Source organism: Aspergillus aculeatinus, assembly GCF_003184765.1.
Source record: "Aspergillus aculeatinus CBS 121060 unplaced genomic scaffold BO66scaffold_41, whole genome shotgun sequence".
NCBI lineage: Eukaryota > Fungi > Ascomycota > Eurotiomycetes > Eurotiales > Aspergillaceae > Aspergillus > Aspergillus aculeatinus.
The window spans coordinates 349,220-370,155 of NW_020291510.1; the positions used below are offsets into that span (position 1 = coordinate 349,220).

General features: G+C 53.8%; 6 protein-coding genes across 6 annotated transcripts; 3 read left to right on the top strand and 3 right to left on the bottom strand.

Annotated features, from left to right (window-relative positions):
* Positions 1 to 432: 432 nt before the first annotated feature.
* Positions 433 to 3,135, bottom strand: BO66DRAFT_379290 (Zn(II)2Cys6 transcription factor). The gene is made up of 9 exons (XM_025645840.1): positions 3,082 to 3,135; positions 2,904 to 3,026; positions 2,731 to 2,852; positions 2,574 to 2,675; positions 1,983 to 2,524; positions 1,660 to 1,933; positions 1,434 to 1,609; positions 1,203 to 1,383; positions 433 to 1,140 (listed from the first exon to the last, which is right to left on the bottom strand). The coding sequence occupies exons 1-9, from the start codon at positions 3,126 to 3,128 to the stop codon at positions 707 to 709; spliced, it is 2,001 nt and encodes a 666-aa protein (XP_025501441.1). The 5' UTR covers positions 3,129 to 3,135; the 3' UTR covers positions 433 to 706.
* A 357-nt stretch (positions 3,136 to 3,492) lies between these two features.
* egl3 (putative extracellular endoglucanase/cellulase) lies at positions 3,493 to 5,326 on the bottom strand (the record flags this gene model as incomplete). The annotated part of the gene is made up of 6 exons (XM_025644003.1): positions 3,493 to 3,642; positions 4,006 to 4,667; positions 4,715 to 4,812; positions 4,860 to 4,924; positions 4,972 to 5,177; positions 5,227 to 5,326. The coding sequence occupies 6 exons, from the start codon at positions 5,324 to 5,326 to the stop codon at positions 3,493 to 3,495; spliced, it is 1,281 nt and encodes a 426-aa protein (XP_025501442.1).
* A 1,672-nt stretch (positions 5,327 to 6,998) lies between these two features.
* On the bottom strand, positions 6,999 to 8,040 carry BO66DRAFT_328841 (NRDE family protein; the record flags this gene model as incomplete). The annotated part of the gene is made up of 2 exons (XM_025644002.1): positions 6,999 to 7,907; positions 7,975 to 8,040. The coding sequence occupies 2 exons, from the start codon at positions 8,038 to 8,040 to the stop codon at positions 6,999 to 7,001; spliced, it is 975 nt and encodes a 324-aa protein (XP_025501443.1).
* A 1,289-nt stretch (positions 8,041 to 9,329) lies between these two features.
* BO66DRAFT_441073 (HVA22/TB2/DP1 family protein) lies at positions 9,330 to 10,465 on the top strand (the record flags this gene model as incomplete). Its single annotated transcript, XM_025651310.1, has 3 exons — positions 9,330 to 9,358; positions 9,467 to 9,616; positions 9,673 to 10,465. 3 exons carry the CDS (start codon positions 9,330 to 9,332, stop codon positions 10,463 to 10,465), a joined length of 972 nt encoding a protein of 323 aa, XP_025501444.1.
* A 3,480-nt stretch (positions 10,466 to 13,945) lies between these two features.
* Positions 13,946 to 18,922, top strand: BO66DRAFT_328776 (putative eukaryotic translation initiation factor subunit eIF-4F; the record flags this gene model as incomplete). Its single annotated transcript, XM_025643999.1, has 5 exons — positions 13,946 to 14,563; positions 14,833 to 18,162; positions 18,215 to 18,298; positions 18,356 to 18,726; positions 18,778 to 18,922. 5 exons carry the CDS (start codon positions 13,946 to 13,948, stop codon positions 18,920 to 18,922), a joined length of 4,548 nt encoding a protein of 1,515 aa, XP_025501445.1.
* Positions 18,923 to 20,077: 1,155 nt separating this feature from the next.
* On the top strand, positions 20,078 to 20,894 carry BO66DRAFT_430581 (alpha/beta hydrolase family esterase; the record flags this gene model as incomplete). The annotated part of the gene is made up of 2 exons (XM_025650534.1): positions 20,078 to 20,544; positions 20,638 to 20,894. Coding segments are annotated over exons 1-2 (474 nt in total), but the record flags the coding sequence as incomplete, so codon positions are not given.
* Positions 20,895 to 20,936: the final 42 nt, after the last annotated feature.

Below are 20,936 nucleotides of genomic sequence, written 5' to 3' on the forward strand. Positions count from 1 at the left end.
ACATTATAGATATACATACTCTTGGTTTCTAATCCTAATCTAATATGATACATTCCTTTGGTAACAATATCTTGCTCATTGGATGATGGACAAGTTGGCGATGAACCTGGCGGCTGGGTGCCCAAACAAGCACCTTTTGATTTTCTGGTATCATGCGCTGAATGCTAATTGTAGGGTTTGCGCCTGCCCTTTCTTCTTGATCTTGTCTTCCGTTCTTATGGGATTGAAATTGACCAGTGCATTTATACATGCCGATGGTGAGAGGCAGTGGAGCCAATCGACACCGTTGCATGCAGACTCCACTTCGATCGGCATGTGAGGGCTTCACTTATTCCTTGCTCCACGAAAGTTATCGGGCATTATTAGAGGATGGGATGTGAGGATACGGCAGGTAGATGAACTACTGCTTGTCAACCAAGAGTTCCATTCATGGCGAGAAAAGAAAGGAGGCCGGCTCGCAGGGCCTTCGCTCTGCGCTATGTACAACATAGATAGTGCCACGGGTGCCTGAGGCATTTATTGGCCGATGTGTCTGACAGGCCGCCTAGACGCCTGTCATTGGAGCCCTAGTGCTGAAGCAGTGACTGGTGATGATAGTCAAAGCGAACCAGCCCTCGACAGTAGATGCGAGAGCCCGTGAGACCTCGGGCACGAGGCAGATAAGACGAATCCCCACCATTCTAACTTGATCCCAATGACACACCCCTCACATCAAACCCTGCCCCTCGAGTCCGAATCCAATATCCCACGCACTCTCGTTCAGCAAGTCCAAATGCTCCGCCAGACTCAATATCTGTGTAGGGCTCATGGTAATCTCCTCATCCGCCATCATGAACTCCGACTCCACCGCGGGATCCGTCTGCTCAGGAAGGCTCGCCATGCGGGAGACACTTTCCCTTCCATCATCATCACTACTCTCCCTACTCACGACATGTCCGGTCATCCTCTGCAGCAGATCCAGTTCCTTCTGCCGCAGCGCGGCGGTCATGTTGCCCTTGGCAACGATGTCGGACAGCATGCGCGAAGCGGTGAGCACGTAGTTGGCCATATCCGGCACCAGAGCAGGGTCGATGAAGTGGGCGATGGTGAGGATGAATGCGGAAGAGAAGATCCCTTCCAGATCGAAAGGAAGGAACGATTCTATGCCTTCTTTGAGTTTCATACAGCCTACAGAAAAAAAGAAAAGAAAATGGCAGACGTACCGAGAAGTGACTGCTCGTACAGTACAGACAGAGTCCTCAATGAGATCTTGGCCGACTGCAGAGAGGTTTCGAGAAGCGGTCTCAGCTGGACGGGGATCACTGTCTCGCCGCGCTGATCCTGTGGTTGGAGCCGGTTGATGAGAAAGTGAAGGAACAGCGGACGCGTGGCCAGAATAATACACTGCAACAAGCGTCAGTCCACCTGCGATGTATCAGTCAAAATCGACCTACTTGGTGGTATTTCACTGTCAGATGGCTCGTCATAGTCGATACTGTACGCAGGGAATGATGCGAGACTTTGGCGGCCATCTCCTCCGTCTCCCGCAGAATATCGGCCATCTCGCGCAGCACAGACTGAATCGTGGAGATGAATGACTGTCGCAATCGAAAATCGGTGGTGTATACGGCTAGGAGCACCATATTAGATAGAGCCGCACACCTCGAATGCTGGACTCACAATTCAACACGCGGCCGATCGTGCGGGAAAGCTTGACATGCATGGTGAAGAACAGAGCATCCTCCGACTGATCGTAAGCGACGGGGAGCGCACAAGTGATTTCCGCATCTTGGATCGATACTGGACCGCCTATCATCGATGATAGCTGCCGGTCAAGAATATATGCGGACCACCAGATGTTACGGCACTGATGCGCGATACCAGTCCCAAAAAGTCCGTCTGGTGGCTCCCGGTATATCCCTTCCATGATACACATCCGGATCGCCTGGCCGACCTGCGATTGCGGTCAGCCATTAGTCAATACCTTCATCAAGGTCTCCCACATAAACATAAGCAGCATCTTTCATGTCCACCGACACCAGATACAGACCTATCAGGTACAGAATCTGCATGCCACGATTTGGCTGACGATTCAGGCCTATAAAATCCGGTACTAGAGACATAGCCCGTGTGAAGAAAGCTGATCCTGGCGGTAATTTGGGATTCCTGGGTGTAGTCAAGAAAGCCTTGGCGAGAGCGATGATCAGGAGGTATTGAATGAACCATAGGGGCTGAGTTTTGGCCTTCTCGAGCCCTCGATCGTAGAACTCGTGGAGATGAGGTATGAACTCGTCTTCGTCGACGAGATATAGCATCCGAGAGGAATGGAACTTGACGGTGTTGAGCAAATAGAGAAAGTCATCCAGCGATGGCAGCCCCTCCACAACAGAAGCATCTTCAAAATCAGTCCGGGACCAGCTAAGTTCCCAGGTACAGCCATCAATGTGAAAAGGAAGATCTGGGCACGGGTAGTCGGGAACCGCGGATTTGAGGAGCAGGAAGACGCGCTGGGAGAAGGACCAGGAGGAGGACGGCCCACAATATCCTGAAGATTCAGCCAAGTCCATGGAAGTCATCTCAAACCTGGAGCTTACTATATCGTCCGGTTGTATCCTTCAGGTAAAAGGATGTGGCAGAGACAAGAGGGTTGGTGATGAGTGCCTCGGCGGTGCTGGTCTGGGGAAGTGGGGACGCGTCTAAGATCAATCAATGGGTGTGCCCTGGTGCAATGTATGACATCTCTACGATTACCGTCTGCGACAGAAGGTAACGGAGGGCTTCTCCGGGACACTCTTTCTTCGGACAATTCCTTGGTCGGTGGCGCTGACTGGGGGCGGCGCAGGGCACAGTTGTCCTCGAGCGCACGCAAATAACTAAAAGCGCAGTCAGTGTCGTCTCATGAGTCGTCAAAGAGATGAGGGTACCTTTCTGATACTAAAACCTTCCTCTCGGGTCTTTTGAATGTGCAATCAACATGACGTGCGACACAAGATTGACAAGGGAACCGGCCGGAGCATTTGGTCTTCCGTTTTTTACATTCTTCGCAGCTAGCCTGAGTCAGCAGGTATTGTCCACGCGAAGAAGCCGATTGATGAATCATACGCATTTGACACCTTGTCCAATCGTGACTTTCGTCGGAAAGGTGGCATTCTCGATCGTAACCCGCGATGAATGCATCAAATTGGTAGGAAAGTGAGTCACTGAAGCAAGGATGGTTTTCTCGGAGGCGTCTTCCGAAGCAGACACCGCCCGGAGGAGCCCAGGTGGCGGTTGCCATCAACGGCCTCGGACGGGGGTTCCGGTGGGACATGAACTTTTCAATAGTCTAATTTACATGTACACCGGTGGGACAAATATGCAGGGCAAGCCAATCTATATTGTATGGGGATATCCCTAATAATTTTTTCTTAGATATATACAAGAATAAGAATCAAGCTGGTCTCCTCCCATCCCCTCGGCTCTTACTAGCCTTTCAGATAATCGACCATTCCGAAGCTACCGCACGATCGCTATTCAGTTGGAGGAGGCGACACACTGGTAGTAGTAGTCGTTCTGCTTCACGCAGGTGTAGGGGCTGGCGCACTCAGTGGGTCCGGTCCAGTTAAGTCCACCGCACTGGTAATACTCATTGACCTGGCCAGCAGCGTTGGTAGCGAGGGCACCCTGGGGGTCGCTGACACCAGCGCTGCCGCTGGCAGCAGCCACACTGGAGGTGATGGGGCTAGGAATGACGGCAGGGGTGGTGGCGGCAACAGCAACAGCGGTGGTGGTAGGCTGCTTGACAACAACAGCGGTGGAGGTAGGCTGGCTGGCAGCAACGGCACTGGTAGTGGGCTGGGTGGCAACAACAGCGGAGGTAGTGGGCTGGGTGGCAACAACAGCACTGGTGGCAGCCGCGGAAGCAGCGCTGCTGGTGCTGTGCAGCTTGCAGGGGGACTTAGACTTGGTAGAGGTGGCAAAGGTGGTAGCGGAAGAGCTGCTGCTGGGAGCGGCGGCAGCGACGGAGACGGCGGAAGTGGTCGAGACCTGAGGGTGGGGAGCAGCGGTGGTGGTCTGCTGAACAGCAGAGACAGCGGAGGTGGCCGCGGAGGTGGCTGCGGAGGTGGCGGCAGCGACAGAGGTAGCAGCGGAGCTGGAAGCAGAGGTGGTAGAGTCACCATCAGGGAAGTACTTCTCCAGGATGGGAAGGTAAGTCGAGTAAGCCGGGCCATCGGAGGGCTGCAGGCTGTACATGTAGGATCCCCACCAGGGACCGGCAGACCACCAAGAGGCACCGACCCAGACATCGCTGTTCTCGGACATGTAGGAAAGCATGCCCTCAACAGCCTCCTCACAGACGGAGTTGACACCACCGGCGAATTCTCCGATAACACCCTTCTTGTTGTTGGTCTGGAGCCACTCGGTGGCGCTCTCAAGACGCTCCTTACCGATGGTGGAGCTGACGCAAGTCTCCGAGGTACCAGAGGCATCGGAGTCGAGGTACTGGTGCATCTCGTAGATGATCTTGTCCTCGGTATCGGTCAGGCCGGAGAGGTCATCGTTGTACTCGGTCCAGGTCCAGGCACCAGAGTAGCTGTTACCCTCAACAAAGATGTACTGAGTCGTGGCGCCGGCGGCACGGATACCGTCAATGGCGGCCTGGTTGAGGCTCAGGACCAAGGACTGCTCCATATCATGGTACTCGTTGTCTGATCTATTAGTCTCATGCTTCATCAGCAGGCGCTATGCAACTCACTGGTATCAAAGATGACCTTGTCGTTGTCAGCGAACTCAGCGGCAACGTTCTTCCACCAGGTCTGGAAATCGGAGGTGGAAGTGATGATGTTTCCGTTGCTAGTAGACTATTAGCCACGTATAGCACAGAATGCCGGCTTACTTACTATCTTCCATAGTTGTGGGGATCGAGGACGGCGTAAGCTCCGCTGTCAGTGACGAATTGGACGGTCTGTTCTTGTCAGAATGATTCGATGGATATGGTCATGTGGCTCATACCGATTTGAGGTCGCTAAGGTAGGCAGAAGCAAAAGAGCCGGTGATGCTGTCGGGAGTAAGACGCTCCATCAGGAAGGGAATACGGAACATGTTCATGCCCGCATCTCTCAGGATCTGGATCTGGCTGGTCGTAGGCCAGGTGTAGGTTGTTCCCAGAGTACCAACGCCGGAACCAAACTCAGCACCAGACTCGCTAACACCGAAGACTGCATCGGTCAGCATTGCTATTCTCCATCCCCATAAGGCATGACCTACAGGTGAAACCAGAGGAAGCACGCTTCTTCATCTCACGCTTAGGGAGAGCGTTGACCATGCCGGCAGCAGAGGCCGCAATAACCAAGTTGCTGATTCTCATTTTGAAAAGAATGTATATCGATCTGGTCGATTAAAAGAGTGACTGATAAAAAAGAATGAATGAATGCGAGAGTAAAGAAGGAACGTCAAGAGCCAGTCTTGATTGTGATGTGCCAAGCAGCAAAGACGAACGGCCGGGGGCTCTCCTTCTTATACCACTCGATCGTCCAGGCACACAAGCTAGTCGGAAGATTCCCTGGCAATTCAACGGTTCCACTGCTTAATCTCGGAGGCAGAATTGGGCGCATCCCCCTGAGACCGCCACTGAAGGAATCGGGACCCATGCACCCGGGTGGATATGTTAAAGTCGAGAACCTTTCGCCCCAAATCCATCTGCCCCGATATGAGCAGGCTCCAGGCCGACGCCGAAGCTAGCAAGGACCCTTAATATCACTTACATGTGATATCTGGGCGCTTCGCCAGCGACTCTGACCACAACTTTCGCGCCTCGAAAAGAAAAGGGATCCCAGCTGGAAACAAAAAATAATCCCGCATCCCAGACATCAACTCCGGCATTGTTGCGACATCCCCTCAATTCTCCTTCATGGAACGTTCGAGTTCAGTGGGGATGGTGGCCAGCACCGTTGTCGCAGCTCAAGGCTTAGCACAATAGGGAAAAACAAGTGTCCCCATCATGATCACCCTTTTCGGAGGCGTGCACTGGCCCCAAGCCGTCGTCCTTCATTTCTCCAGGTCAAATTGCCGTTTGGCGGCGTGGGGCCACACCATGCAATTGCTAGGGAATCTGATCTAGATGAAACAGCATCGCGTCCCAAGCCTGCCGTTCGTTGGTGGAGCGCTCGGCGATGGGATTCGATTAATTAAATAATTCCGGGCCGGGGACGCACACAAACGGCGAGGTGCTGGCAGTGAAGAGGGCAGTTGATTTCATTCACTTCAGCTCAGAGCAAGATTTGGTCGTCTTGCTTTCCGCCGACTCGCCCGACTGTTCTTCCCAATTAATTAATGGACCGGTCCGATATTATTTCACCTGAGACATTCACCCTTTGCGACCCACCGAAACCGTCCACCGACTTCCAGGCTTCGCAGTGCTCATTTCTAGACGACCGACCTGTCATATTGGTGGACGTCTTCACCAGGATGATCAATAATCAATCATTGAGTAGGAAGATTTTTTTCTCTCAATCGAAGATGAGACGGGGCGAGGATGGATGACGATGGCACGTAATTTTGTTTAAGTGGTTCCGGGTATGTTTGTGGTTGTGGAGATTTGAGAGGGGACGACGGAGCGACGGAGCGACGGATTACCGGGGGGAAATTCTGGCAGGGAACGTTTGTTGCTTGTTTGTCTCTCCTGACAGGCACGTGCCGAAATTACACCAGAGTGGGAGATTCGCCTCAATCTCACCGCAATCTACTATAACTAACTACTGTACTGTACATCAGCCAAATGTTCATCATGCGTTCACTCGGATACTCGGGTGGCGCTTCTAGTCGCACTGAGTGATTTCTCGAATAGACTGCTAGCTGGTGCCTAGTTCATGCCCACTTCGCTTATCCAGTAGCTTGCAATCAGTTGCTATTTTGGCATTCTCGATATTAAACCATTATACTATTTACAAAGCCACACCCATTGAGAGTCGGAGCAAAGACCCATGTGCAGGCAAGTGCATTGCAATTTACCCAAGACCCCAGTCCACAGTCCCCTTTTCTCATCGTTGGCCGACATGGAACTCAAACGATCGATCACCTTGACCGACCGGGATGGCAGTGGCATCATTGTCATAAAGCGTACGCTCAAAATAGCGCACTCGTCCGTCTGTACTCACCAAGATTACTGTTTGCTGCTGTGTCCCATATGCCCCCTGCAGGAAGGAGTGGTCTAGAGCATCATGTTGCCCGGAAGAAGCATCCTCCGCCGTTTTGCTCTCAGCGCAGACTGCAGGCACCTCGTCTTTGCGTTTAACAGACTTCTCGCGAGCTCCCAATACTGGGATAAATATGCTTTGCCTGAAGTACGGGAGGTAGTCTTCCGCGGTGGCATCTTCGGCAAGCTTAGGTAGCGTATTGATACTCAGCATATCGAGCAATCTGTTGACGAGTGCATCCTCGTCCTCCCCCGCCTGCGCGTGCTCAGCAATGGCTTCCTTCATCAGTCTCTCGCCCTCAAGGATTTTGGGCCAAGATCGGTCGTCAAAAACTGTATTGCTGAGGCCGAGTGTCTGACCTTTCTCTGTTGCAACCCAGGCGATATGATCCATGGTAGACGAGCGATTGGAGACAATGGCCAGGGGTTCATTGACGTAACCGCAGAGAAGACTGAATCCACCGACATTCCTGGCAGACGGGCTTGCAACCATTCCCTGCACAAACTCCTCGGTTGACTGTCGTCGGTCCGGAGCCGATGTCAGCCAGCTGTTGACAATGAGACCTCGACTTCGCGCTCCAGTAGCCTGTTCGGAAGTGTCCTCGCGGTAGTTGGTCAACACAGCTACTTTGCCATCTTTAGTGATCCCCATCCACGTCCCATGTGTTGCTCGGGCTAGATCTCGGCCACCTAGGATGTCGGCGGTTGGTTCTGGCCACCAGTCGGCGGGGGATGTTGGTCGTCGAAGGTATTCCTAGCCGTCGTCAGTCCTGAGTCAGTCCTAAAGCTCCATATGCATCTGGGGTGGGAATGCTTCGTACATCCCTATTGTCGATTATGATCAATGAATAAGATGGATGGGCAGTTGATAACAGTGCAATACACATTGTTGCAAGATTCGATGGTCGGAACAGAAGCAGGAGCAGGAAAGCGATTCACTTGCGGGGAGCTCGACCACGGATGTCAGGCCAGAGCTTGGCCACCACTTGTATGAGGGGAAGGTTGGAGCTTGTGGAACAGTCACGCAGTTGAATTGGGGATGGCTACCGGTATGGGCTGACTCCGCTGGTTGATTCAAGTTTAGAAGCAAGCTCTTGATATCGCAAAAGAATCGAAAGACTGATCGAGTGGTCGGTGAGTGAGGAAAATGAGGCGACTGTTGGGCACTTGAGGTCATCCGACAACAAACACGACCGGCAATTTGGCTCCACCGCCCGACTTCGCTGGCTCCCGCATGCTGCCATATCTATCTATCGATAAGGGACGAGCCATAAACTGAAGCTCAATTTCTAGCTGGATGCGAACTTGAATTCTCGGACATTGACTGCTTCGATCAGGAGAAAACACTTATGCACCGTCATTCAATGACAATGGTTGTGTAACTGATCCAAACACCCTGATCTCTGACCTAGGAGCCAACGGGGGTGCACCCTATCAAGCCTAGGTAAGGTAATGCTCGATAACGTTGTCCTGCGATCCACAATTAGGACGAATCACATACCGCCAATGCAGTACAATACCCCATGGTCCCTGGCCATTGTTGTCGCCCTTGCACCTGTCTCCTGGATTTCTCGCTTTCACTAAGGCATGGGAAGAGAGAAATTTTGCCGCTTTCCATGCTCATCAACCTGTTGAATCGTGATCATCACAGCATGAATACCGTCATGACGTCAGCCGGATTGAACTCTCAGGGAACGGAAAGCGGATGGGCGATGAGGCAGCAAGGCCCCAAGGCTATAAGGCCAAAACCTGGCCCCGCCCGTGACGGCAGGTGGATGATGTCTTCTATTATTAAGACTCCGACTCCAGAATAGGGCTCGATGGGTCGTACTACCTACTGATCCGGCCCCAGTTGCTCAAGGCAGCCACGCTTCATCTGGGTTGCCCTCTCGTGCAAAGATTTTTTGACACTTTTTTTCTCATCCTCTTTCCACCATTCTCCGGCAAGTCTTAAGTCTTAGAGCCCTTTCATTCTTCCCTTTCTTTGCTGCGGCCGGCCGCTCTCCTTTGTGCTGCTCATCCGGAGGTCGCGTGAAGCTTCCCCGCCCCGCAATCCGACTGCTGCTCAGCTTACCGATAAATCGACCCCCTCACCCCTGAGAGTAACCGCTACAATTCTACCACCGGGAAAATCAATCATCAGAGTGGTCAGACTTTGCAAGTGCGCCAGCCCATCATGTTTGGTATCATTGCAGATTTGTTATCGTAAGTCCTCGCCATCCCCCCACCGCTCCTCCCCTCACTCCGCAGTTCCGGAGATCCCCCTCTCCCCACATGAAGGTAGACCAGATGCTAACGCTCACATGAAAACAGATCGGTCATCACGATCCTCTTCCCTATATTTGCCTCGTATAAAGCTCTGCGCTCTTCCGACCCCTCTCAACTGGCACCATGGCTGATGTACTGGGTGGTTTTGTCCGCTGTGCTGATGGCTGAGTCCTGGACAGTGTTCATCCTCGGATGGTTCGTAGCTGGAAGTTATAACTATTTTGGGCCTCACGCTGATGGAAATGATGCAGGGTGCCGTTTTACAGCTGGATCCGCCTCTTTTTCTTCTCCTACCTTGTCCTCCCCCAGACCCAGGGCGCAATTATCCTGTACCAGGAACATGTCGATCCTTTCCTTGCCCACCATGAGCGAGAGATTGAGGAATTTATTGGGCGTAGCCACGAGCGCGCCAAGGCTCTGGGGCTGCATTATTTCTACCAGGCCGTGGATTACGTCCGGGAGAACATCCTCGGCTGGCCGGCTCAGCGTCCGGCGGCTCCTCCTCCCCCGCCCCCAACCGGTCCTGCTGCCTACGCGCAGTCGCTTCTCTCGCGATTCAACATCCCCATCGCTCCTGCATCTGGCGGGCCAGCGGCCCCGTCCGCCCCCGCTGCCGCCGGCGCTCAAGATTGGTTCTCTACCATCAGTTCCGCCGTGGCAGCCGTGACCTCGGCCGGCAAGACCCCCGAAGCCCGTGGCGAGGAACTGTCTGCCAGCGGCAATCTGCTGCCCCGTGATATCGCCTCCATGTCCCGCGCCGACAAGGCGCAGTACATCTCCCACCAACGCGACCTGCTGGAGGTGCTGCGCAGCGCCCTGGCGAAGGAGGAGCGTGAGCTGCACGGCAGCGAGACGGATACGGACGACCTCGCGTACGGCGGTGCCCCGTTGCATAAGAACCCGAGCGAGAACTCGTTCCACCACGTGGAGCACGAGGACCTCCACAGGAGCTCTCCGGATCTGTCCGGCCGGACGGCCACCGGTACCTGGTCTTCGGGGTGGTTCAACGGCGAGTCGACTGATATGCGCAACCGCCATCATTAAAAGATAGGATCGAGTGGATGGTCCACCTTCCTTGATATTTTTTTTCTTTGTTTTTGGGTGTTATGCCGTACCTCTTTCCCTCCTGCAACGGTTCGGGGATATTCAACAAATAGAATGGAATTCGGTTATACTTGTCGATAGAGCTTCCGGTCCAGGCGTAGGGTGACTGTCGTCGGAAACAGAGGATAAGATGCGACGACCATGTCACGGGAACTACTGGTGCTTTGTCCTTGTCAGGTGCCCCGGGAAATGCAGCCTTACTGCCGTAGGCGAGGGGGTCAGCGGGTTCGCCCAGGCCTAGTTGCTCCTTGCCATCCTTCGTGTCACTGCGAATTCATGTCTGATGCCAACCGACAACCATGCTCGGCCCCTTTTCTTAGTGTCATGTAGGCATAGGCATGATAATGGCATGTATAATGGAAGGATGGGAAAGCTTATCCTCTGACTAGTTACTGCCGCCCCCAACGGGTGCATAGCCGCAGGATGATTTATTTATTTATCCATGCAACACTGCTCTGAGGTAAGAGTAGTCCAGGATGCGATGGCCTTCGAATCAGGTCGTCTTTCGATCTCAGTTCTCCGGGGGCTGGAGGGCGCATTCACGCCGAATTTCTTGGAGAAGTGCTTTTGTGCTGGTTATACCTGTGAAAAGAGATCAGTGGGCGGAAGTCAATTTTACTGTGCTGATTTATCTCAGCTATCTTATTTTATTTTGGTCGGATTTTTTTTTCCTGATTCATTCAAAAGAATGGGACCGTGCGAACCAAGGCAGAAAGAATGCGTGGTTGGGGCTGAAGGTGGGCTGCAGTGCGAAGAATGTTACCTTGTGTTGTCTGGAAGCTCGGTTTACTATGCACAGTATATATATATTGGCAGTGTTGAAGAGGTGAACGTAATCAATGATGGGAACCTAAATCGCCACATCTCGGCAATACTGTAAAGGTGTCGCTTGAATAGAGACCTGAAGGAGTATGAGAATTGTCCCAGACAGTGCGGAGTTACTACAGGTGCTCCAGCGGCGCCCACCCATTTGGGCGATATCTTCAAGGGCTTCGGGTGTTTTGTGGTCCGTGGTCTGCAGGGCATGCAGAACAGCCTCTCCCCCTAAGTAAGTAAGGAAGCAAAATCCACGAACAAATAGTCTACGGTAGTGTCGGCCCAACCAAGGCGTCGCGTCGGCTGGCCGATGTCAGGTTCAGACGTGGCCGATCAGATCAAACAGATGCAAATGCATTATTTTCTGGGGGGGTGGTTGGTGATCGTCCAGCTAGCGAGGGTCGAATCAGCTGCTCGGGATTATTGGGACTATAAATAAATTTGCGGTGTCAATTGGGGAGAATCATCTACGATGGATGAGGACCTGACTTGGGAGTCTGGGAGTCGGACGGGAGTCGGTCTGTGGTTTTGTCTACGGTGTGGCAGAGATGGCGAGAAATATTGTTGATGGGATACAGAGCGAGGGATGTGTGTGTGTGGATGTGGATGTGTCTTCGATCTTTCTATCTACTGCGGCGGCGCCCTGGAATGCTCGGATCGTTTTTAACGTGGTGGTGGTTTGTTGACCGGGCGATCGGAGTTGCATTATTGGTTTGGATGATCGGACCTCTCTCTCTTTCTTCTTGTTGCTGGCCGCTGCCCTGCAGTACTCGGTAGGGTTCGGGTTCTTGCTTTTTGTGTGTGTGTGTGTGTGTGTGTGTATGTGTGTGTGTGTGTGTGTGTGTGTGTGGGATTATTGTAGGGGTAGTAGTCATCGAAGTCTTCTTTTCAGCAGAAAAGAGATCAAGCCAAGGCATGAGAACCATAGCATGAATAACGAGTGCATTCCCGGCGCCAAAATTCAGGTAACACAACAAGAAGCAGACAAGCACACTACACACAACCACCAGGTCAAAGGCAGGCGAAGAGGATGAATGATGAGGTTGGTTTGATACGGTATCATCATGTGAAGGTGCTGGTTTGGAAGCGGTAATGTGTGGCAAACGAGCGGGTGTAATCAATCATAACGTATCTTGGCCTCAGGTGTCCATCCTCATGACGATGATTTCATGGTCGCCCAAACGTCATGCGCCAGGAGGCCAAAAACCGATTTGTGGGATGATGTTACCAAACAGGCAAAGCAGTTGCCGCACGGAACGAGGCCACTGGACAGGCTAAACGCCTGACATGACTCATTGCTATATAAGCAGACAGTGATAATGATGATGTTGCTGGATGCTCGGAAATCTGAATGGTCAGCTCCCGGGATAGTGACTTAGTACCTAGTAGATACACTGACTCTAGGATGATAGCGACTTTGAATGGAATGGAGCAAGGCAGCGCGCTGTCTGGTCTGAAAACCGACGATTCAAAACCACCAATAACAACACTGGCCCAGCTACCTTTCCTACTAGTTCAAGGTTAGTTCTCAACAGCCACCTTGGCTCGGTGTGTTTGCCGCTTCCACCCGACAATGGCGGATCTTCCGCGGTGGTCAATGACTGGAGATGTCAAGAAAAGCTAGCTGTGCGCAGTCTCATTTGCTGGGAAAAAGAGTCACCGGGAAATCTTCCCTACCGCCAGATGGGGCAGAATGACCTGCCACAAAAGCCTTGGAACTGATCTGTTGAGTCTGAAAGGGTCTAATCGATCAATTTGAATACTTTCTGTTGTGAATGTGTGTGTATGTGCATGTGTGATGGCGATAGAACGGAGAAGAGCAGCTTTTAAAGCCGGGAACAATGTTTGGTGCGGTTCGGTCAGATACAAAGAACAATACGGTATGGTCACGACTGATACCAACCACAACCCAGCCCAGCCTCAGCCCAGCAAAAATTGTGAAAACCACTGTGCAGAAAAAAAATCATCCACCACCACCACCACCCAATTTTATCCACGCCAAAAAGGCGAAAATAAAAAAAAAAGAAAGATCGAGAGTGTAAGAGAGTTGAGCAGTAAAGAACAATAGGGTCAAAAAAGGTTGATAATATTTCTATCTCTCCTTCAAGTCATCTTTCTCTTTTTTCTATCCCCTTTTCTTCTACCCCAGACTTATCGTCGTTGACCACGACGTGATTGATTTCCTTGTTCCGTGGTCTTCGTTTTTTTTCTCTCTTCCTTCCCCTTCCTCTTTTCGTCGTCCTTCCCTGACACGAAAAAAACACCACTCCCCTCCCCTCCCCTCTTCCACTACCCTTCTCTCACCACCCACCTCCTCCTCCCCCCCTCCTCCTCCCCCATTTTGTGTGAGGACTTTTTTTTTTGTGGATGTTGTGGTTCTAGAGCGTGTACCTTGTTTGTTGTAACACGCCCTTTGACACTTCCCTCTTCCATCTCTCCCCTCTCTTCAATTTTTCTTATTGAAGATTTCTCATCCTCTCCTCTCTACTGTTGCAGGTCCCTCTTCTCCTCCCGAACGGACTTGCTTCTCGAACGACGTCAAGTCAATCGTCAACCTAAAACTAAAAAGCGCTTGAATCCTTTTTACCTCGCATTACCTGTCTAATGAGCTCGATCCCTCCCAAGTCAGGCCTCCAACCTCAAGGACAGAGCACCTCGACCCAGGCCGCCTCCTCGCCCGCACAATCTGCCTCGCCGTCGACGGCGCCTCGTTCCTACGCCAGCGCCACCAAGAAGTCCGCGACGGACTCGACCGCCGCTCCCGTCACCGTGGGCGGCTCGTCGCAACATGGGAAGTCGACCTCAGCATCTCCTGTGAGCGGCAAACCCATGCAGCAATCCCAAACCCCCGGCGTCACCATCGTCAATGGCGCCCCGGCTCCTCAAAGCGATCACTCCCGCAAGCCTTCGGTGACCATCACCTCTGCTGGCACCTCCGGATATATTCCCAACGGCGGCCAGACCGGTCGTCCCAACAGTCTGCAGTTCGGATTCGCCAACCAGCAGTCCTCGCCTAGCATGGGCAATCCCGCGTCTTTGGCTACTCAGCCTCAGGCCGGTCTTGGTGTCACTCCGCCCGCGAACCCCCGTGTGACTTCCCCCCAGACTTCGCCTTCCCCTATTCCTCAACCCGCTTCCAGCGGTGGCCGGCCACCGCCGTCGACCTACCAGGCGCAGGGTAACGTTCCCAACTTTGGCAGCTTTGGCGATGCTGGCGATAACGTAAGTGGACCCCTTCTATTCTCTGCACAGTTTGCCCGGATCGCACCATGCGATTTTGCCCTACTCTGTCTACGAAGACTCCCTTGGGTGCCCAACTCCATCTGGCAAAGCCAAGAAGGAGGCGGCAAAATACTGTAGGGCGATATAGAGGGAGATGGATGGGGAGCAAAAATTTTTGCAAGGGCGCGCACGTTTCCTGTCTTGGCATACCTCGATTTACCCACACCTGAGATATGCTGGTATTAATCTTTGTCTTGCGCTAGCAACAGATGCGCGCGGCTCCACAGGCACCCCTTGGCCCCGGTCCTCAGTCGACCCACCTCCGTCGCGAATCTTCCCAATCGACTCACAGCGATATGAGCAGTCACATGGGTAGTGTTCCCGGCCGTGGCGGTTACCCCCATCAGGGCGGTCGCGGCCGTGGTTATTCTCAGTCGAGCTATCAGGGTCAAGTTCCTTACTCCCCAGGTCCCAACTTCCGCACCACTCCCAACCAGGCCCGCGGCGCTCCCAACATGGGCCCTCAGTTCCACGCCCCTAACCAAGGTCGCCCGCTCGCACCTTTCCCCAACTCTCCTCACCAAGCGAGCCGCAGCCCCGCCCTTGCAAACGCGCATCCTGCGACTCCCCAGATGAACCAGGTTCCCATGGCACACGCGCAGATGCCCCCGCAGGCGTACGGTTATGGACAACCGATGGGACCCCAAACTGTGAGACCTCCCCATAATAAACCCCTCCGACGTGGATATGGAACCCGAAGAAAAGGATCATACCGCCGACCATCACTTTCACCCATCTACGCTGCAACTGCTAAAGCCCCCCTTCCACCAATCCCACCCATCAATCTAGCGCCAGAAAGCGGGAATTTTGAGCAATATCTAACGTTGATGAAAACCAACCAGGCCTACCCCGGCTACGACCCCGCTGCTTACGGCTACTACCCCCAAGGCTACATGGGTGGTGTCCAGTATATGACTCCCCCGTCCCCGCAACCACGCCCCGGAATGCCCTTCAACCCCCAGGCTCCGTACATGCAGAACCAGTATCCTGTCCAGCCTCCCGCCCAAGCTACCTCCCTCTCTCGTACGCCCTCGCAGATGTCTAATGACCGCCCTGGGTCTAGCCTTGGCCAGGGCCAGCCCCCTGCTGGTCCTCCCGGCCCTGGCCATGCTCACACCGGAAGCCGTACGTCGAACAGCCCCGCTCCCGCGAAGCCGCCGTTCGTCATCCCTGCCAAGAAGAGCCCGATCATCATCAAGGACCCCGGTAGCGGCGTCGTAAAGACGTTTGAAAAGGCTCCTGCCTCCCCGGCTCGTATCACCCCGTCCCCTGTTAAGATTGCGACTCCCACTTCGACTCCTCCTCCTCGCACCGGCAGCAGCGCCGACCACACTCGCACCGAGTCCAAGTCTACCAAGACCGACGAGGAGAAGAAGAAGGAGTTGAAGGACGCTGTCCGCCAGAAGATCGAACAGGAAGAGGCTGAGCAGCGCCGCAAGGCCGAAGAGGAGGCCGCCGCTGCCCAGCGCAAGAAGGACGAGGAGGAGGCCGCTCGCAAAAAGGAGGAAGAAGAGGCCGCCCGTAAGCAGCAGCAGGAGGAGGAAGAGGCTGCCAAGAAGGCTGCTGATGAGGAGGCCGCCCGCAAGAAGCTTGAGGAGCTGAGTTTGAAGGATAAGCTAGAGGAGACCAAGGCGGAAGAGCCCGCTAAGCCTGCTGAGTCCGCTCCTGCTCCCGCGCCCGCTCCTGCTGATGACGATGACATCGATTACGATGCCATTGAGCGCGAGATGGCCGAAATCGAGGCCAAGGAGCGCGAGGCCGAGGCTGCCTACTACGCCAAGAAGCAAGCCGAGAAGGAGGCGAAGGAGCGCAAGGAGAAGGAGGAGCGCGAGGCGTGGGAAGCCAACATGAAGCAGGCTGAGCGCGAGGCCGAGGCTCTTGAGGAAGCCAAGGCTAAGAAGCGTGAAGCCGGCGCTGTCACCGACGAGGATCAAAAGAAGAAGGATCTCTTCGCCTCGTTGAAGAAGGGTGGTTTCTCTGCAACCGAGACTAGCACCGAGAGCGGCACCGCTACGCCCGCCTCTGATATGGGTCCTCCTGCCAAGCCCGCCAGTGCTCTCAAGCAGAAGCCTGCTGCTCTCAAGCTGGAGACCAGCAAGGCGGTTGAGCCTCCTCAGCCCAGCGCTGCCATGAAGTCCCTGCACTCGGCTCGCCTGATCGAGGATCTCAGCAAGATCACTTACCCTGAGTCCATTGCTTCTCCCAACCCTGCCCTGAATGCCAACGCTCCTACCGATCGCAAGTTCCACTACAACAAGGAGTTCTTGCTTCAGTTCCAGAATGTGTTCAAGGAGAAGCCCTCGATTGATTGGGACTTGCGCGTGCGTGAGACTGTCGGTGACAGTGACTCGTCCCGTCCCCAGTCGGCCCGCACCCCGATGGCCAGCGGCCGCCAGAGCTCTCGCCCCGGCATCGGTCAGGGCTTCCCCGGAATGGGCAACTTCGGCCAGCCCGGCAACCGCAACAGCCTGCCTCCAGGCACTACTTCCGAGCAGCGCTTTGCTATGTCTCGCCAAGCCTCCGCTGTTGGCAACCCCTTCGGCTCCTTTGGTCGCGGTCTGAGTGTTGGTGGCGCCATCGGCCGCACCAACTCTAGCCCTATGCACCCTGGCATGCCCTCGCCTCGCCCCGGCTCTGGCCGCTCCGGCACTCGCAACAGCAGCAAGCGCGACAAGCAGCAGGCCAAGAAGGAGGAGGACATGGCCAAGTCCATGCCTCTCACCGCTGGCAAGGAGGTCGAGGCCCTCCAGGTCTCCACCACCGGATGGAAGCCCCGCAGTGTCGGTCAGACTACCACTGCTGGTCCTACTCCTGCTGGCTCGACTCACATGCCTCCTGATGTGGTGCAGCGTAAGGTGAAGGCTGCTTTGAACAAGATGACGCCCGAGAACTTCGATCGTATCTCTGGCCAGATCTTGGAGATTGTTTCCCAATCCAAGGACGAATCGGATGGACGCACCCTGCGCCAGGTCATCCAGCTTACTTTCGAGAAGGCTACTGACGAGGCGCACTGGGCTTCCATCTACGCCAAGTTCTGCAAGAGTATGCTGGAGAGCATGAGCCCCGAGATCAAGGACGAGAACATCCACGACAAGAACGGCAACGTCGTTGCTGGTGGCAGTCTGTTCCGCAAGTACCTCCTCAACCGTTGTCAAGAGGAGTTCGAGCGTGGTTGGAAGGTCAACCTGCCTCCTAAGCCTGAGGGCCAGACGGAGGAAGCTGCTATGATGTCTGATGAGTACTATAAGGCCGCTGCTGCCAAGCGTCGTGGTCTTGGTCTCGTCAAGTTCATTGGTGAGCTGTACAAGCTGGGCATGTTGACTGAGCGTATCATGCACGAGTGTGTGAAGAAGCTTGTCGATTATGAGGGTATGCCCGATGAGGCTGAGGTTGAGAGTTTGACCAGCCTCCTGCGCACCATCGGTGCTAGCCTCGACGCCTCGGAGCGTGGACACGCGATGATGGATGCTTACTTCCACCGCATCAGCCTTATGATGCAGACTCCTGATTTGCCCAGCAGATTGCGCTTCATGTTGATGGTACGTAGACGAGTGCCTGCTATCGCTACAGCTTGACTAACTTCCATGCTAGGATATCATCGACCTGCGTAATGCCCGCTGGCACTCCAAGGATGCCGATAAGGGACCCAAGACTATCCAGCAGATTCGTGAAGAGGTAAGTCCTACAGTCCCTCCCTTTTTCTCTTCAAACTCCAGCTAATTATCCCACTAGGCTGCTCGCGCCCAACAAGAGGCCGAGATGGAGCGTCTTCGCCAGCAGGCCAACCGCGGCAGCCGCCCGGGACTGGGTCGTGGTGATGCCCGCAGCTACAGCAACTACGGCAACCAAGCTCCTCCCCAGGACTTTGCCTCGAGCAAGGTCGGCAGTGACGATCTCCGCCGTCTGCGGACGACACGCAACACCAACCAGCCGATGTCTTTCGGACCCTCTAGCATGCTGGGCTCTCGCAGCAACAGCGGACGGAAGAACCTTGGCCCTGGTGGCAACCTGGTTCGTGGTAGTGATGATAGTGCTGCTAGCAGCCGGACTGGCACTCCCCCTGTCGGCAAGAAGGAGGAAGTTACTTCGATCAACGCTTTCAGGTGAGTCGTCATTTAGAATCATTGGCCAGTTGATACTAACGTCTTGTGCAGTGCTTTGGCCGCCTTGGAAGACCGGGATAACATGGCCACCTCCCCGCCATCGAACCCTACCTCCCCTCTGCTGACCAAATCGCAACCCGCGGTTGAGCGCCGACCCTCCAAGACTCCCTCTACTGCCGGCGAGGAAGCCTCATAGATATCCCTTGCAATGACAATACAAAAATGATTTCGTTCTTCTGGAAAGATTTCTACGTTTACTGTTCCCCTTTTGACACATCGTCACGACATGTCTGTGATCTGTTATGAACATTCATCCTAATCTTCTCGTCCATGATTTTTCTTTTCGCCAGCAAGATCGGTCGCTCATCTAACTTCCGTTTGAAAGATAGAGTGGGGGGCTTGTCGACATTCCCTTGTACAGATGATGATATGAACCGTGGACCCAGCATCACTGGAAGAAGTGAGGTAGGGAGACGGGTTCTTATGAAATGAATCTAGGGAGATTGGTTGGTTCCGCTGGAGGGTTTGAAGAGCCTTTCTCTTTCTGTTTTTGCATTCATACGTCGTTTTTTCTTTTTTTTTTTTACTTTTTCCCTTTCCTTATTTTTCCAATACCCGGAGAGCTTTGACAATGTCCTTCCCTTGCTACGGATGTTTCTATCAGGGCGGGAAACTTGCGGCCTAGCCACGACGTCGATTGCCCATGTCATACGAGAAGAGAGAGCTAGGTGTCGTATGGACTCTTTTCTTTTTCGATTTGTGTCTGCATTGCATTTACTGGCATGTGGCCGTGCCTGTTGTTTTTCGATTAGACAAAATCTGTTAGAAAAAGTTTCTGCTTTGATTCTAAATGTGATAACCGTATGATTATGAATTGTGTATTCGGTGTGCTTGTTCGGTATGTCATTCGGAGGGTGTTTCCTCGGTCTTATCACTCAATATCATTTCTAAGTTTGTTAATTTGATTGAGATTCATAATTTATCCAAGAGGTCCCGATTGAATTCTATTTTGATGTATTGTGATTGAGTGGCAAGGAAAACCGATGCGATCACTTGAGTTGAGCCTGTTTGGGACCCCGCTCACCGGCTGTAAAGCCGATTTCTGGGGTATACTTCAGCCATGCAGCCTGTAATCTTCAGCCCTCCACCAGAATGTCAACCACGACACCTCTACCAACGAGGTGGGGTTATCCGGATAATCCTTGCTACCAACTTTGCCAATTCGGCTGAAACCCGGCTATTCAAAAACTTCATATGGTGCGTTCCTGAAACGCCAAATGATCCCGTGTCAGACTCTAACGCCTTCCGTTACGGGGCCCAGCCCGGGAATGTCGATCTCCAGCCCTCGCCTGCTCTCTATACCTGACAAGTCATGGCTGTTTCGATTCACGGAGACAGCCCCCGCCTCCTCCCATCGACTTGGCCTACAGAGGCAGAAATGGAGTTTGTTGCGGATCGATTTCAGGTTGATTGTGTACAAGGGCTGGATTTAGCCGTGAAGGGCTTGTATATATATACACACACACCTTCAGAGATGCAGAGAACAACCACTCACCTCTTCACCATTATCTCCTTGCATCGAGACCAAGTTACAACATTGCATGATGCTTTGCCTCTCACTTCTGCTCACCTGCGTGCTGTGCGCACTGTCATGCAGGGCCGGTGTTTCAGGGAACCGGGACTCGGCAGTCTACCCTCGAGCCGGCTCTCTACAGCAGGTCACCAGCTTCGGTAGCAACCCTACCAACGTGGGCATGTACATCTACGTGCCGACGAATCTGGCCACCAAGCCCGGCATTATCGTTGCCATTCATTACTGTCTGTGCCTTCCCTCCGTTTTGTCCCAGTCCCCGTCCCCGTCCCCGTCCCCACCCTTTTCCAGATGGAAAGCCTAAACTTTCGGGGCATTAGGCACCGGCACGGCATCCGCGTACTACAGCGGCTCGCCCTACGCGACGCTGGCCGAGCAATACGGCTTCATCGTCATCTACCCGCAGAGCCCGTACTCGGGCACCTGCTGGGACGTCAGCTCGCCGGCGACGCTCACCCACAACGGCGGGGGCAACAGCAACTCCATCGCCAACATGGTCACCTGGACGATCGCGACGTACAACGCGGACACCAGCAAGGTGTTTGTGACGGGGACGAGTTCCGGCGCCATGATGACGGTATGTCTTTGCCTTCATGTCCCATACACAAACTCCGTGTTT